This window comes from Paramormyrops kingsleyae, chromosome 25 (assembly GCF_048594095.1).
Source record: "Paramormyrops kingsleyae isolate MSU_618 chromosome 25, PKINGS_0.4, whole genome shotgun sequence".
In the NCBI taxonomy this organism is placed as follows: domain Eukaryota; kingdom Metazoa; phylum Chordata; class Actinopteri; order Osteoglossiformes; family Mormyridae; genus Paramormyrops; species Paramormyrops kingsleyae.
The window spans coordinates 18,035,134-18,052,912 of NC_132821.1; the positions used below are offsets into that span (position 1 = coordinate 18,035,134).

Consider the following 17,779-nt stretch of genomic DNA (forward strand, 5'->3'; position numbering starts at 1 on the left):
CACGTGGCTGCGGCTCTTCTCATAACGATAAATGAATTCACATTTTCATGTCTTAACATATTATGGTAATACTTTCATAAAGATAAATCATTTATTTATGGGGTAATATTTTTCATTTAGATATTTCTTTAGCTATATGTGAATGGGGCAGTCCTTCGCATGCTTCTGTTACGTCTTAACTGCATAATTTACATCTTCCTCAAAGTCATTCGCTAAAACGAGAGTACGTCTCTGGTTAAATGGTACGCTTTCCAGAGTTTTCTTAAGCACCTGGATGTACGCTTCAACGCTTATTGGGATTCCTAATTCTTTCATATACTTTTTGTAGTAATCGTCACCATACCTTCCCAGATCTTCATAAAAATTATTATATTTTCTCCAATTTACATATTATAGACAGCTGAGTTTGGAGTGGTGAGGACATTTTGCACTGCTCGGTCAGCAGAGTTACAGTAGTGAAGAGGAGAGGGAAGAGCAGATGACTACAGAGCCAAATGATAGGAGGGATGAGGGTGAAGACTATTGCTACAGAACTAATCAGTGTTGTACTGTTAGTCACCTTTGCGCTTTTACGCGTCCGAGTGATTTAAACCTGAGATCGCCCCCCCCCCCCACCAAAATAGTTTTTCTAAAATAATGTAAGTACTTGAACTTTTATTTTTGTGTTAAATGCATATATACACATGTCACATAAAAAAATCTCAATCCCCCTTCTTTACCCATTGTGGCTCTTTGTAAATCTTGGGTCAGGAGAAAATGGATTTTTGCTTTAAAAAGGTTGCCGACCTCTGGTGTAGGTGGTGTGTGGCAAACTTCAGTCTTGCACATATAGTGGTACCTCAGTTCTCGAACTCATTAGAACTCAAATTTCTTAAAAGTCGAACCAACCAGTTAGAAAAAAAATTACCTAAAACTCAATCTGAATCTCAGAAGTCAAACCGTGAACACCGACCGAAAATAAGTTGTATGCGCGGGGAAATGAGTCACGCAGCATGTCTCTCAGCGGAAACAAAGGGTAACGCTTCAGTCTCAGCCTCGCATTCGCTGTAATAGCATTGTTCATGTTAATATTGTCGTGCCCAGCAAGGACGGAACGGAGACAAAGGCGCAGACGTCAGAGTATCGGGGAATACGGGGTTTAATTACAGGTAAGGCAGGCAAAACGCAGATGGACAATACAATGACCGGACTGGGGAAACAAACTGAAACGCGGACTAAATACAGAGGACTGATGACAACAACCAGAAACAGCTGATCATACGGGGATTCCACACGGGGTTAACGAGGGGGCGTGGCACACAGAAGGAGCGGACGATTGGGGCAGGACACATAATTTTTTTAACTTTACATTCCAGTAAACATACAGCATACATTGTTTGGATACATTTATTTTCTTACTTTAAAAATTACTGTTTTGATAAATGTGCTTAGATGTTTTTAGTACAGTATATGCTTTTCTTGTTTTGTCCGGTTCATTTTGTGTTTAAATGCTAAAAAAAAAAAAACATATTTCGGTGTAATTTTTTGGGGGCGGGAACCAATTAATTGGTTTTCCATTATTTTTTATGGGGATAATTCAATCAGAACTCGAACTCTTTAGGATTCGATCTGAAGTTCTGAACGGATCAATTTCTAGTTCTGAGGTACCACTGTGTGTGTGTGTGTGTGTGTGTGTGTGTGTGTGTGTGTGTATACCGTATATATCCCAAGGGTTTCCTGCTTGTACACATCCCATGTAAATCAAACATGCTGTCTCTTTCTGATGGTAGATGCATGTATGTTGACATCAATTGTGGCAAGAGCTTCCTGTATGTTCCATGATGACTTTCTAGGATTTTTGGAGACTTTTTCTCAACATCTTGCGGTCTGCTCTTGGGCTGAAATTGCTAGGATGGCCTGACCTGGTCATGTTGGAAGTTGTTTTAAATGTTCTCCACCTGTAAATTATTTTCTGGACTGATTCCAAACTCTCTTGAGATCTTTTTATAATCCTTCCCAGACTCATATGCATCTACATTCTTCTTTCTGAAGGCCTCAGAGGGCTCTTTGGATCTCACCATGGTGATACCACTCACTTCAACAATCAAGAGCAAACCAAACTAAATAAATGATTCCACCAAAAAGTTCTATAACAATGTTCTAATCATTTTCACCTGATGTGATGCATCTGAATTTTAAATAGTAATGAATGTGGAAAAACATTCATAACCAAAGGTATGACATACCAAAAATTAAGTAATTGCTATATTTTACATACTGTCAAATAAAATACAAGTTTTACACACAGTTTGAAAATTCTTTTCAGCCACTTACTGCTGACAAGGCTGGATCTAAGACCAGATGATGCCCATTTGTCAGTTTTTTTTCTGAGTTGAGACTCGGCATATTATTAATAATACTTTAACAACATACCATGATCATCAAAAGGTTCTACATAACCCACAACAGAGTTACAACATTAACATGTATAGTTTTTATGCATTCAACTTCATAGCATTAAGCCATATGAGCAAAAATGTACTTGTAACTTGACTGGGAAATGCAAAATTTATGTTAATGCAATTTCTTAAAGTTGATGTTACTGCAAACTGTGTTCTCATTAGGGCATAGCTTGTCAGTTGTTGTTATTCCTAAATGTTTTTTCGGTCTGTAGAATTGAATGTCTGTGGAGAGATGTCTGGGTCAGTGTCACACAGATATATTACAAGGTTTTTCTCAGCCTTGAAGAAGACTCCCTTTTGGATGTATCATTACATTTCACCTCTTCTGTGAGCACTACGTTTTCATAAAAAGGCTGGAGAATGATCTGTAACATTCAGTGAAGGGTGGGACAGTCATTCCATGTGCACCGAAGGAACACAAATTCCAAACCACTTGTGGCCTTTGGGGTATATGCAGACCCCTTCCACTGAGGATGAAGAAAATGTGCAGGTGGTTGATTTTTTTTATTATTACTATTAAATTGACTGGAAATATGGACTCCATCTTATAATTTGATCAGAGTATTTTTTTGTCGATATTTTCTCCAAGAACCTGGACCTCTGTGAAACCCACTGGGAGTCATTTGACCATGTGAACAAGGAAAACCACGAATTTGAACTTCTAGAAATTGAATATCCTTTGACCCCAACGGTGATGGAAAGAATAAAAGCTGCCATCAATCTTACAGCACAGTCTGAATGTTTTGCACGAGACATTTATGTTGCAAGGGTTATGTAGTTACATTTCAATTTACATTTCAGTTTACTTTGAATTGTTTTATACAGTCGCTATAGCCATTAATTTACATCCCAGAATGGTAGTGCATACATTTTTAAGAAAAACTTTGTAAATTGAATCATTTACAACAACTTTGTAAAGCTATTAAAGAATGTAAGCTATTTGTAGTTGTAGGTAGTTGTGCCAGTCCATAATATTCTTTAAATCCTTTAAGGAAATATAATATTATTAATATTACTGGAAATATTGTTGTGCTGGTACATGCACTCAACTGGAAAGCAAACAGTATGGTCTACATCTCAGTCATGATTGAATTTAACAATTTTCTTAAACTCTTCCTTTTCTCATGGGAGAATAGGTTTGTGACTTTTCCCATAATCCACTGCATAACCCTGCCAACAGTGGTCTGTGCTTGGCTATCATCCACATTCTTGTCCTCTTCTTAAACACATAAAGAGAACAATGTGTGTTATATTCAAGGAAGGTTAGAATTCAGAAGAGTGTTTAGTTAAGAAAATAAAAGTATAATTATTCTGTCATCAGAATGGACTGGAACAAATAGAGGAAGGCAGATGTCAGGATACTTGTCCATGAGAACCAACAGATCATAAAGCTGGAGACCTTTTCTGAGCTGATCCAGCACAGGGAGAATATAGAACAATATCTCTGTACAGAGGATACAAACAAATGATGTGGTTTGGTATCTGCGATGGCTGGTCTGACAGCCACACTGAAGGGAAGTATCTTACCCATAGTCATTTGCCATTTTACATTTGAGTTTGTTTAGTTTGCATAATGCTAATCAAAACGCAACAATATTTGTCTGTTAGTATTTCTTTATTCGATACATTTTAACCACTGTTTACTAGATGAAGCATGCACATTTAGTTAACTGTGGAACATTATGTTGCGCACCTTTTTAAGTTATTAATGGTTTCGTTTCTTTTCGAGTTTCCGTGTGGTGAGTGCTGGGGAATTTTCCTCACTGCTCCAGTCAAAAGAGGTGGCCAACCTGTGTTCCTCGTGCCTTCCATCTCAGTTCCTCACAGTAGTCAAAGTAACTTCTGCAAAATGTTTCTTCCATAAATACCTGATAATACAGTCCTTTTTCCAGAGACACAACACAAATTTATAATCAGTCAGGTCTGTTTTGCTTCATTGACATCATTAACATATAAAACAACAAAAATGAAAAGTATTTTGTTTATACCACAATCCTACTGTTTAGATGTAAACAAAGGTTGTGTGTACATTTATAAATGTTCATTGATGTCACAAGTAGAATTTTTACCTTTGCAATAAGCAAAGACATCTCCATGTCTGAAACATCACTGGTAGAGACCTGTGAGTGGTCAGCATCTCCAGAGCACAGGTACTGAAAGCTCCACTGGCAAAGAAAGGAAGGTAGAGGCCCAGCTTGAGGCAAACTCATTGACATTATTTCTCCAGGAAACATGAAAATTGACAAAAAATGTTCTTTTCAAATGATGGTTCTAGGTCTTACATACCACAGAGCTGTTTGGGAATTCTGAATACATTTATAAAACTTACCTGAAGTAGTTGTTTTTTTCCCTTTTCCATCACCATTACAGACAAACAGCTTCCTTTCAATTTCTGAAAACATTTCTGGTACACATGGAAATTAAACTGGATAAATATATTTATGAATAAACCTACATAATTTCTAAATCTACCCCAGGATTAATGCTGGAAATGTAAGGTGTATTTATATCTTGTACCTCACCTGTTAAGTTTTATTTCCTTAAGGTGCCAGTATCAACACCTGCTTCTCCCAAAAAGTCACTCTCAGTTGACTTTTTGGGGAAGCTTCCTTTTGCTGTTGCCATTGCTACATGCCTCGTTGGAAGATGTCATGCTGATACACACACAAAAAACCTGTGCAGATCTGTTCTCTAGGTTTCATGTAATGGCCAAATACACAACAGTTTATATACATATATATATATACATACATACATTTTCACGTCTTTTCACAACCATGACACATACTTTTTTTAAAAAAAGTTAAAATGTACTCTGTACCCAAATGTATTCTAGTGTCTGCATGACATCACAATTTGTCATTCACTATACCAAATGTGACGTAATTCCAAAGAGATTACTTACAGACTTACAAAAATTACAAGACAATTAAAATAGATTAAAGTGTAATCTGTAGAAAGTTTACCCAAATAATACTTTCTAGAAATTACCAGAGTGAGAATTACAAATCATAGTTTTGTGAAATATCTTACACTGTCAGTTGTGTCTCCATCAGACAGGCATACCACCTCTTCAGGGGTTTCTACTTCAGAGACATCCTACCATATTATATTAGAACAGTAGAATTAGTAGATTAACAATTCAATACCACTTCTGAATAAGATTAAATTTGATAAATATTTCAAGTTATACCTTTCCTACCTTTATTTTGATAATCCAAAACAAAAATTCGACTGGACTCCTGGGTTCTGCCAGTTTAGTGATGCATTAAAATTGAATAAATATTAACATCTCCGATATTGTGTCATTTGAAACAAAGGAATGCAGAAGGCAATAGTACGCAGATCAGATAGCTCAGATAGGAGACAGAAGATGCAGTGTGAGGTAGACCGGAGACAAAATGTGCCATCTAAGTATGTGCCAAATTTTTAGGAGCCAAATGCATTTTAGGGGCCGTAATCTTCATAATATGCCAAATGTGAAATAAATACTGTCAGGGTCAGCCTCTGCTGTGGTCCTTCTGTGTCCCTTCCCCGTTTGGCCAGCAGGCGTTTGCTGGTCATCCTGTTCTTTATGTTAGTCTTTGTTCTCCTCTGTTACCTGCCTGGTCATGTGGCTCAATGTGTTGAGCATGTGGTTGTTTGTGTATCCTTCTGTCCTGAGTTTGAATCCTGCCGCCTCTGTTTTTGTATTTTTGATCCATAGTGTTTCATTTGAGTTTCTCTAGTTCTTGTGTTTGATTTTGTAGTTGGGTTTTGTTTTGTTCCTTGCGGCCCTGCTTGTCTTTACCTGTCTGTAATTCCCCAGTGCTGGTTTCTTATTCCTTGGTTAGTTCTTAGTTTCCCTGTTTTTAGTTATTATATAATAATATTCACTTTTACTGTCTATCATTGTCTAAATGTATTTTTACTGTCTAAATATATGTATTCAGCTAGTGTAAACATGCACAATGCTATCACAGGGAATGCGAGGCTGAGACTGAGGCGTTACCCTTTGTTTCCGCTGAGAGACACAAGTTACAAGTTATCTTCGTGTACAAGTTATCTTAGGTCGGCGTTCACGGTTTGACTTCTGAGATTCAGATCTAGCTCTAGGTATTTTTTTCTAACTGGATGGTTCGACTTTTAAGAAATTTGACTACCACTGTACCACTGTATATAACATGAGCACGTGAAACCGCGCGCACGAGCACCCGCTGGCCGTGAGCGCGCGCGGAAAAGCATACAGGCCATGTTATGCATTATAAATACATCCTTAAAATGGCAAGTATTTTATTTGTAGCGCTATTCCCTAAGGAATAACGTCTCTATAGAGCTACCCACGTATCTTCAGCAGGTTTTACGAAATCTTTAAATGTATTCAGATTTCGATTCAGAAAAAGCTGACAACCACATTTTATTTGCTACGGCTGAAAGAAACGTAAATGTGATACATCTAGATATATACCAAAGCCAGAAAACATCAGTAAATAATCCGTTTTGCTTTGACACTCAAACTTATTTGTTTTCAAAGTAAAACTTATACTGTAGAATATTATCTGCAACAAGAGCAATCATCATGGTTCTTTTTCTGCTTTCTGCACATAAGAAATCTTCCGCGCGCCAACCTGCGAGTAACATTTAACAGAATATGCTCAGAACAAAGCACTTACAAAACATCAAGCAAGTCCTATGTATCCATTAAGTAAATAATACATGTCATATACATATACAGTATAAGTTATTATTATCTGCAGATGCCAGGTGCCCTTAAATCATGGGAGGCACTGTGATTTTCCGAGGAAATACTGAGGCGTATTCCTGCACTGAACAGGAAGCTGCATCACAAATCCGGGGAGTCCACGGCTCTGCTCAGCCTTCGTAGTTGGTAAGTTTTATCTGTTATATGACAAAATAAAACAAGTATAATAAGGCGATTTGGCCGAGTGGCAGAGAAAAGCGAAGATCGGTTTTGAACATGCAGTGATTAGAAGTGAAAACGCCGGCTGGGTGGAAGGAGCCGCGCCTGGGAAGGGAGGCCCGCAGGAGAGTCTGCCTGTGCCGGGGATGCTGGCCGGATGGGATGCAATAAGAAATACGGGCATTGTAGCCTGTTATATACTTACTCGCCTGAGAAACAGCAATGCACGCATAAGTGATTTCTAAAAAAAGACCTGCAATATCTGTAATCACAAGCAATAGTCGCTGCTGTGTTCGTGCGGTAGGAAGCTACAAATATCAAACAAACTGCAACAACAACAACAGTAGTAGTAATAGTAATCCTCCTCATCATAACAATAATGATAATCATCATCATCATCATCATCATCATCATTATAATGGTGACGACGACTCCATGGGTGTACTGTCAGCTCGGATTGCCTGTGTTTAGGGGCAGTTTGAGGTTCGGTCAGTAAACGATATAAACCTAGAAATATAATAAATAGACATGGGGATGGTGAAACCCAAAGCAAGGCAGCGCTAGGTTGCCTTCTTTCCCGCGTGTAGGCGTGTGTTCGGTTGGTTTTACATGCATTTATTGCTGCAGTTATAGCTGAATCGTCGCTATTGAAATTCCCGAAGAGTAATAGAGATCGGAGAGTTGGCCATGTGGGAACGTAGCTAGCAGGCTAAAAGCATGTCATTTTGATACTCGATTTGGGGATAAATGGGCGTTCAAACCACGAATATGCACAAAAGAAACCGCCAGGGAAAGCTTTCATTCTGTAACACTTAATTCCTAACCCCAACCCCCACGTATTGAAAGGTAAGCTCGCTCACTAACCATTGCTAGAGGAAGGAATCCGTTTCAGTGCCTTCAGCCGGTATCCACAGTCCCAATAGGGGGCGCTGATAAAACTGCAGACCGATTGATGGTTTATTAATTAATGCTCTAATTATTGTACGTTAGATGATCAAGTCTTAGCTGAAAAATTGCAGTACCTCGTTAAAAAAAAAACAGTATGTTATCGACTTATAAAGAAAAAGATATATTCCTTTGGTAAGCCATTCAGTATAATAATAATATATGGATACATTCTGATTATGCTTTATCTAGGTATTGCAATCTATTTAGAATTCTTAGTAGTGATAATTTTCTGTTGCTGACTGACTGTAAAGTTTACAATGAAATTTACTTTTGCGAACATTGTTTGTATAAGCAGTATTGTTTATATGGAACACTGGTGATATAATTTCTTGTCTTAAGTGTTTTTGATAGTTTAATAATTACTGCTCATATTTGTAACCCTGACAAAAATATAACAGCATACCACAAGTTATTTTTATTTAATTCCTGTCTAGTTGTAATTTTGTTCATTATTTTCCCGTTTTCCATTTGGATGCGTTCAGACTATAACCTAGGCAATTGAATGATGTGAGCAAAGGCTTTCTCCAATCGTACAGTAGATGAGGAAGCAGTAGTGTCTTTTCTCTTAAGTTCAAATTTGATTTGGTCGTGAGAATGCTCATTTGGATGTTGATCAGGTCTTTATTGAAAGGGAGCAAGCCTTTTAGTGTTTGAGTACTAGGACGATGGTTCCTTTGAAAGAGAGGCCAGCTCTGCAGGGCCTACCGAGTTTCATTGTGCAGAATAGACAGAGCTTGTGAAGTAAACCTTGTGAATCACTTAGTAGGTGTGACGCACTAGTGTGTTTTATAGTGCCAGAGAGAAGTGATTTCAGCCCTGACCACCTCTGAATGCTAAACAGCTACCTAAATGTGCTGTCTGCACACAAACTCTACAAGTCTTTTCTGTTTTTGCGAGGTAAAAAATTATTTTAGCTTCTGTACTCCACAAACAGTCAAAATATTCTTCTGATTAATAAGGTTAATCAATTAAATCACTCAATATAATGGACAATATCTTGGTCCTTTATCGTTACCCTAAAGAAGAATCTTTTATTTCAGTTTCCAATATTTCTGTGCAAATTCTTGCAAAGAAATTATTTTAAATACTTTCAGCTAATTGGAAAATTCACAATAAAAAACAAGGTCAGTATTGACTAATAATGTGGGAGACGGAGCACACGTGTAGTTGGGGACTGACGTTGCACTGAGACTGGAAGCTGATTTTAGCTTCATCAGTCACAGTTCTCTGGGCTGCCACAAACTGCCGCGGCACTTCTCTCAGAACTGAAGTAAAAGCTGTCACTAAGCAGTTATTTTTCAGCTTCTTTGGATTGAAAAAAAAATGCATGGTTATTTCAGTCTTTGTTTATATAGGGCTTGTGGCTTTTAAATGCCTTTGCCCGATAAGATTTAATGTACAGCTGATCCTGTCATGCTGTCCTGTAATGTTTAATTTTATAGCCTTTATTGCTGTGTTACGTAGAAGTTAATAATATTGTCATATTTTATGCACTCAGCAGCGTGTCTAAAACCAAAACCAAAAACCGCTTATATTAAATTGTGTTTTGCCTGTAAACAAGGAGCAGTTATTTGTCGTATCTTCACAGGTGAGGTGGGGTAACGTGGGGTGAGGTGAGGTGATGTGGGGTGAGGTGAGGTGATGTGGGGTGAGGTATCACACTAACCTTTCATCTGACCTGCTGTCCTTCTAACGACGGTCGTTGCTGCAGCGATGTCCCCATTCCTGTCCGTCGCTGCTGACCGCAATAATCAGTTTTTTGTTGCACTGTCATCCTCTCGTTTACACCCCCCCCCCTCGTTTTGGCTGGTGGATTGCGGTTCTCTTGGTGGTAGCTTACGAGCCCCTCTGACCGTGATGATGTCCGCTAAGGCTCACTGCCTTGTTCCTTCCTGTGGTGACTCCGTCTGTGTGGTCCTGATGCCAACCCTCAGTCCGCCCGCCCCCCCCCCCCCGCCCGAAGCTCCCTGCTGTGTAGTTTCCTTTGCAGACCAGTGTGGTGCTGAGGTGCAGGCGCTCAGAGAGAGGTGTCTGCTGCAGACACCTGCCTCCCCCACCAGATTCAATGAAATGGTATGTTCCAAAAAAACAGCAAAATGTGTCTCCGTTCAGCTATGTCGCATAAATACCAGCTCTGAATGACTCTTTTAACACCTTATTTTAAACAGACATTTTTGTCTCCCTCGTGCTGACAGCAGTAACCAGTGTAAACAAGATGATTCTTGTGTAAAACAGGGATAAACCTTTTAAACATAAGTGTAATGCATGTTCAGTGTATTAAGCTTGTACGATAAGTATGATATGGCATTTATGAATCAGCATTATGACCCTCGCATAAACGTCATTATATTTGTCATGGATGCTAATGGTAGTTTTCACGCCAGGTGCAGAACCTGCTTATGTGTGCAAATGAATTTTGGCATGGTTTCAGCCTTAGATTATTTTTTTTGTGAATTAAAAATATGTGTAAATGCAAAAAAGGAAGCAGTGAAAATCAGGTATGTGGTTAACAGATACTTAAAATGGTTTCCATTTTTAAGACCAAGACACACTTTGAAGGGCTTGAAGGCCAGTATATATATAGTGTGTTAACTACACTGGCAGTGATTTTTCCAGATTGTGGAATGGCTTCCATTTATTATTTACTGCCAACTGTCAGGGGTTGTCCAGTACATTTTCTTCTGAATGCTGTCCCATCTTGGCTTTTTCCTCTGCGACATATTCCACCTGAAAACCAACAAAGACACCTAACTTTTTCCGCAGGACAGGAGGCTAATCCTCTTTCAAACCCAGCCCTTCTTACGGTATACAGTATGTATTGTTGTTAGTGTAATTTAGCTCAGGACTTGGCTTGTTCTTTCAATATCAGCGCCATATCAAACGAAAATGGTGAACCTTCCATCAGTAAAAAAAAAAACAAAAACAAAACATTTAAACAGGGGGAATATGTTTTGATTTAAAACACTTAAAACAGAAGTAGCTTTATCCAGTGCTTAATTTGTAAACTTTGAGGTGCCGGAGCTCAAGAAGAGCACAGAGACCCACTGCGACCACAGTTATATGAGGTGGCAGAGCACACTGGCTTTGATTGATGTCTGACACACGGCGACAATGTGCTCTTTATTACTTAAACACATAACAGTGTGATATTTTCTATCAACTTGTTGGTTACATCAGACTGTAAAAAAGACTTACTCTGTTAAATGAATCGGATGGTCGAGAAGGTATAACCTTATCTATTTTAGTAGCCGAAAAGTGAATATTGGGCAGTTTTTCTCTTTCAACTGAAAAGTCAGTTGATCGCAGGCTCCTCTGACCCAGACGTCCCGCAGCTGAGCTCCGACTCGAAGCACTGGCTTTATTCAAGGCCAGGCAGGACTTCTGATTCTGTCTGCTGCTCTAGTGTGGGTGCTCTTCTCTCTGGCTATTGTCATAGCCATTGAAGAGCCTGAAGGAATAGGAAACCTACATTAATGCAGCTGTAGAGAACTGTCACGCGGTATTTTTAACAAATGATTCTGGTATCTGGACCAGCTTCAGGGTCATGGTGCCTAGTAACCATTTTGACTATTTCTGAGTAGCCTCTGTTAGCCAGTATGTGGGGTAGAATCGCGCACAGCTGTGGTAGATCTTCAGTGGCGGTCAGCAGAGACTGCAGAGGTCGTCTCCGGGTATTGGGCGATTAAGCAGCATTGGCCTCTTTCTCAGTCATCCACATGCCTGTGTTTGTCCAGGGTGGTTGTTTATCTTTCCCAGCAGCACTGGGCAGCTGTTATGTAGGAATATCATCAATAATGCTGTGCTCATGCCGTCAGGTAGGGCCGCACAGACCCTGCTAACTCTCGCCTGCTTGTGCCATGTGCTTTATGCTAAATGTGGGCCAGGCCATTGTCTCTTCAGCTCAGGACACACAGAAACCTGAGAACTGTCTCTTAGGTCACACACCAGCACGGTGCAAGGGTGAAATGTGCCTGTTATTTTTCTATAAGTCTGCATGCTTGGACGGATCGATGCATAAATAGTAACCCTTGGAATCAAGATTTCAGAGGTTTGGGGTGTCAGTACAGGCACAAAGCCTGCAATGCATTGTCTGGTGAATCAGGCTGAATATCTGAATTGCATTGGACTGGCTGTTAAATAGGTGAGCAGTAGGACCCAGAGGAGTGCTGTCCTGCAGCCCCAGCCGCCTGCCTCTCAGCCTTTCTGCAGCAGGCAGTGCCGGCAGTAGCGCAGAAGCCGCCCCTCAGCAGATGCTGCAGCGTTAGCTCCCGCATTCTCCACCACCTTAGCCGCCTCTGATTTGAGCTGCACATTAGAAGGAAGCCATTTTCCCGGCACCGGCCTTGGAAGCCCCCTGTCCATCTCATGCCGGGGCGGGGGGTGCGCCACCCGCGGTAAACAGGGGCAGGCAAGTTGGCGAGCCCGAAATGCTGGAGTGAGGATTGTACCACTCGCGGCGTGATTGGGAATCACACAGACGGCATCGCCGAATCCTCCCCCCCCTGCCCCTCCGACGAACTGTCATCCCACCCCCACCTCTCCCAATCTCTGCTTTATAAGAAGGAGGAAGTAAAGGAAGGCCATCGTGGAGTGTGGAGTCTTAGTAAGAACACGGGGCAGCATGTCACAGACCAAGAGGCACACGTACAGCCGGGTGAGTCGCCTGAATGATTTAAAGAGATATCAGCTTCAGAGTCTCTGGGTATTCTCGGGTACTAAATGAGGGGCACTAGTGTCAGATTTTGTGTTGGACCGCAATAGTTTGTCTTTACAAACTACGCTGGGTTGGGCATTTTGGGTATCGATGGCCTCAGATGATAATGGTGACCGGCACGCAAACAGGGCTGCGTGGAGATGCGTCATTATACTGCCGGCTCTGTCTGCGTGTATCACTCTGATGTCACGCAGCTGAACTTGGGCCATGCTGTGAGGATGTGAGGGCATGGCGTGTAGTCTGTGAGCTTTGTGATGTCACTCTGTAGTGCCCTGTCCTGAGCTGAAAGGTGGCCGGTTTGGAGAATATCTTTGGAAGGTGGGATTTGTTTCCGATAGAATCTGTTGCAATGTTTCGGGCTGGAGCGTCAGCATTCAGGCTGCGATGTCAAAGCCAGGCTTGATGAAGCTCTTGAAGCTTTTGGCTGCTGGGACAGCTTGTCCTGCTGGTTGTTATGGATCCACAGAGAAGGCGGTCCTGCTGATTGGAGCACAGGCTCATCATGTCTGTATGGCGTTATAATCCGCAAACCCTCCTTTGCTCATGCTTCATGTGCCGGACGACGGGCAGAGAGGATATGAGTGAAATGCTGACATTGGCACCTTCTTCAAGAAGCTCTGTTTCAGTCAGCTTCACTGTTCATTCTCTCTGGCTCTTCTACCTGGCCCAGTATTTATCCATGTATCCCACAGAAATGCAAAATACTTGTTGAGTTTAAATTTAGCCAATTCAAATTTATGTATAACTAATACATAGTTATAATGTTGGGTCTCTGTCTATTTACTTGGTGCGTTATCTCCACATCTTTGTCTCTTTTTGCCCGCTGATGCCATTGTTACTATATTTCTTTTGAAGCCATATGGAGAATAGAGTTTCCACATTGAACAATGGACTGTATTATTCAGATTCTATTATCAAAACTAAAAGCGTTAATGAGAGGTCCCCCTCAGCTCTTTACTGTTTCTGTTCTTAGCTTTCCATTAATTAATAGAGCTCAGAAAAAGTTAAGTCCAGAGGACTGTATTACACTGCTAAATACTAACATTGATCCACACATTGGTGATTATATTGCTTTTAGCAATTCGGAGTTTCCCTACAATGCGTACATGGAAGACTTCTGTGGCAGTATCATTGATGAATGCCATATTAGTGTTACACTTGGGATTTGAGCTCTCATTTACCATCTTCACCCAGCTTTTTACACCATGGTTTAGTGTACAGTAAAATCTGATATATGGGCTTTTCCCTTTCATGTGATGAAATTCACTGTGGCCCTGTTTGCACTTGGTTTTAAGATGCATCTTGGGAGATTGGATCACTGGTGAACAGCCGAGACACATCACTGTTTACAGCTGTGTCTGTCACGCGTCTACAAGGTGTCCAGCACCACTGTTCAAATTCTGTTACCGCTCTGTGCACAATTATTGTGATGTCCTTGTCAGGGATGCATCAACAAATACTGGCGTTTACACTACAAACATATTTGATCAATTACGTCGTAGACCACTTCAGCAAGTGGTTTTAGTCATTATATCACACAGCCTTATGATGGTGGTTTACCCTCACATGGTGGTATTTAGCGCCATCGACTTGTGATCCAGTCGCCCAAGATGCATTTTGCAACCAAGTTTTCCTATGTTACTTTTATTTGATGACAAGTTACACTTCCCATAATTTGATGGCAAGCTCAGTCATGGCGATTGGACCTTATGCTTCATTATTCCCACTGAGTCATCTGTGCACAATAAGAAAGTTTTTGGAGAGGAGTTAGACAGCTAGATGTGAAAACTCTGTGCTTGTTGTTCTGGAAAGCACACTGCAAAACATTTGTGAAAAATAATGAAATAATGGCAACCGACTAATTTGGGTGTGTAACCATATGGCTAATGGTTTGCAGCGTTTTAGAGTATCATGTGACTTGGGTCTAGCTAGTTTGTCAAGCTTAAGCAGAGGACACAAGTAAGTACAAGTGAAACGTTTGGCATTCCACAAAAATTGTAACCGTTTCATCTCTCTTAATTTGAGAAGTATGCTGAAAATACTGGTTTGGTTAGTTTTGCTTGTTGGTATGACGTCAAAAATAGCACTTTATAACACCATGTTTTTTCATGATTATTGTTTTGCATGTCTGCATGAAAAGGTTCTCTCTTAACCTAATACATAAAAGTCTATATATTTGTTGGCAGTTCTTCAGAATCTGCACTCATTGTACTTTATGCTGTAGTCTGCAAAAAATAGTTTTAAAATCTGGTCTGCAAGGTGTCCCCCTAAAGGTGACCAAGAAACTATGCCAAAGCAACCTAAATACTATGATTAGTTGGTCTTAGATGAAAATCTATTCTGTCCATTGTTTATTACTCATTATATTTATGATATAGCTCTTACTGACGTGCCGTCCAGGGGTTACCCCTGCTTTGTGCCCTGTGCTCCCTGTGTCAGGTTCCACGACCTTTTGTGTCCCAGAGCAGGGTGAGTGATTAAGATGATGGATGCATGGATGGATGGATGGATGGATGGATGGATGGATATTTCTTTGCCATTTTTGCTGGGCACATTCTGCGGCGCTGTGTTTAGGCAACAGAAGTGCTCACTTGTATTTTTAAGGAATTGATAAGTTGTAGCTGCTGGTGATATTTTCAGCCCATGTAGCTATTTTTAGGACAATTTTTTAGTATTTGTTTTTAAATTGCTTTGGTGGAAACAGCCGATAACACAACAGGACAACAGCACACTCAGACAGATTGACAATGAGGATAATTGTTGCGGGGGGGGGGGGGGGGTGAGAAAAAAAATACCTGTACATATATCTCTAATATGTACAGTACATATACCTAAAAATGAAAAAGTATTTTATTAGGGGGCACGTCAGGGAGGCTGTGACAATACAATATACAACAGGGATGCACATAACTGGTACACAAGTACGCATTCACCTTTAAGAACGATATGTGCAGCAATCGATTGTGGATATAGTGTAAATGCGTACTTATGTGCATTTGCGCTTTTGCAAACAATTGATTGCCGCACGTGTCGTTCTTAAAGGTGAATGCGTACGTGGGTACCAGTTATGTACATCCCTGTTTATACGACAGTGGGTCTATGGACTATGAGAAACTGTTCAAATATGCTGGCAGTTAGTGTAGACCTGTATACTGCTGCTGTCACTATGCAATCATGTTATAACGAGATTGTGAAGGTGGAATGAATTAAGATTTGAAGACTCTGTCCTTCTGGACGTTTTTTTCACTGTGTGTCAATTCCTTCATAAGATTAAAGGCATAGCGAAAGCTTTGACGGTATCAAAGAATGTGATGCTTGCTACGTTTTCCGACTATGCATTGTCACTTCAGTGACAAGTGGGATATTCAAAAAAGGCAGTGAGTTAAGAAATTTATTAAATAATTCATGATAATTTTAAGTTGTCTTAAATCATTTCCCTGTCATCACTTGCTGTCAGCATATAAACTTTGCATATCCTTTATTGTAGGGGGATTAATAATAGTATGCTGTGCAGTGGGAATAGCGTTTCAGAAAATCTCATATGGTGGAATAATTTGAGGAATTCAAACGAATTCACAGGCTTGCTAATGTAACTTCTATAGCTGATGTATTTGTCATGATCCCTTCCCCACACACACACTGTCCCCCAAATAAACTCCTTTCCTCCATCCATCCATCCATTTTTCGCTGCTTGCCTGGGGTCGGGCTGCGGGGGCAGCAGTCTAAGCAGGGATGCCCAGACCTCCCTCTCCCCAGCCACCTCCTGTAGCTCCCCCGGGGGAATACCAAGGCATCCCCAGGCCAGCCAAAGATATAATCTCTCCAGCGTGTCCTTTGTCTGCCCCGGGGCCTCCTCCCGGTTGGATGTGCCCAAACACCTCCCTAGGGAGGTACCCAGGAGGCACCCCAGACCGATGCCCGACCCACCTCAACTGGCTCCTTTCGATGCGGAGGAGCAGCAGCCCTACTTTGAGCTCCTTCCGAATGTCTGAGCTCCTCACCCTCTCTCTAAGGTTGGTTCATACTTCTCCGCATGCATACTAGCGGATGTGTCTGCTGAACGTTTATGACTCGTTTGACATCACTGTGCTGCACCTTAAATTTGTGTCCATGTAGCGGTGTACGTGCTGCTCCGGACACACTGCATATGATCGATTCACTAGCGTCGACTTTAACTACCAACGTGGATGCTTCAGATGAGCGTTGGGGTAGTTTGCAAACCCTACAGACTATTTACAAGGTAATAAAATTGTTACATACATGTATATGTGTGTCTATGTGAGTGCACACTTGTCCCGAATTGAAAATCTCACGCCAGCCAGCTGATCAAAATTGGCAACCCTGTGAGCTGGCTCTCTGAGTTTGTAAAGCATAGAGAAACTAACACAAATCTCACTGCTGTGGTACGTGCGCTAAGAATATCAGAATAATATTTTATATTACTGATAAAAATATAAATGTAACACATTGTGCACATGTGCAAAGTACGCGGCTTGACTGGCGAACTATGAACGTTTCTGTGTACGCACACGCAGTGTGGATATGTGAGTGTTGCGCTTGTGAGAAGTATGAACCAGCCTTAAGGCTGAGCCCAGCCACCCTGCGGAGGAAGCTCATTTCGGTCGCTTGTGTCCGCAATCTCATTCTTTCAGTCACTACCCAGAGCTCATGTCCATAGGTTAGGGCAGGAAGGTAGATCGACTGGTAAATCAAAAGCTTCACCTTTCAGCTCAGCTCCTTTACCACGAGAGATCAGTGCAGCATCCACAATATTTC

At 40.9% G+C, this 17,779-nt stretch overlaps 1 protein-coding gene and 1 long non-coding RNA gene across 15 annotated transcripts in view; one reads left to right on the top strand and one right to left on the bottom strand.

Annotated features, from left to right (window-relative positions):
* Window positions 1-4,018: 4,018 nt before the first annotated feature.
* On the bottom strand, window positions 4,019-10,223 carry LOC111845768 (uncharacterized). 2 transcript variants are annotated; one of them, XR_011985817.1, is made up of 3 exons: window positions 9,956-10,223; window positions 4,511-7,319; window positions 4,019-4,323 (listed from the first exon to the last, which is right to left on the bottom strand). It is a non-coding gene; the product is annotated as an uncharacterized lncRNA (long non-coding RNA). The 2 variants fall into 2 exon arrangements; XR_011985816.1 differs by having other exon boundaries at window positions 8,206-10,223.
* LOC111845764 (dynactin subunit 1-like) overlaps window positions 7,190-17,779 on the top strand; it is a 70,701-nt gene continuing 60,111 nt past the window's right edge. For 6 of the 13 annotated variants that reach the window (XM_023815404.2, XM_023815407.2, XM_023815408.2 and 3 more), the window contains exon 1: window positions 12,514-12,943. In XM_023815404.2, coding sequence (XP_023671172.2) covers window positions 12,911-12,943 — 33 coding nt within the window. In that variant the 5' untranslated portion in view covers window positions 12,514-12,910. Of the gene's footprint in view, window positions 7,309-12,512; window positions 12,944-17,779 lie in introns of those variants that run through there. The other 7 variants (XM_023815402.2, XM_023815403.2, XM_023815405.2 and 4 more) reach the window with 3 other exon arrangements.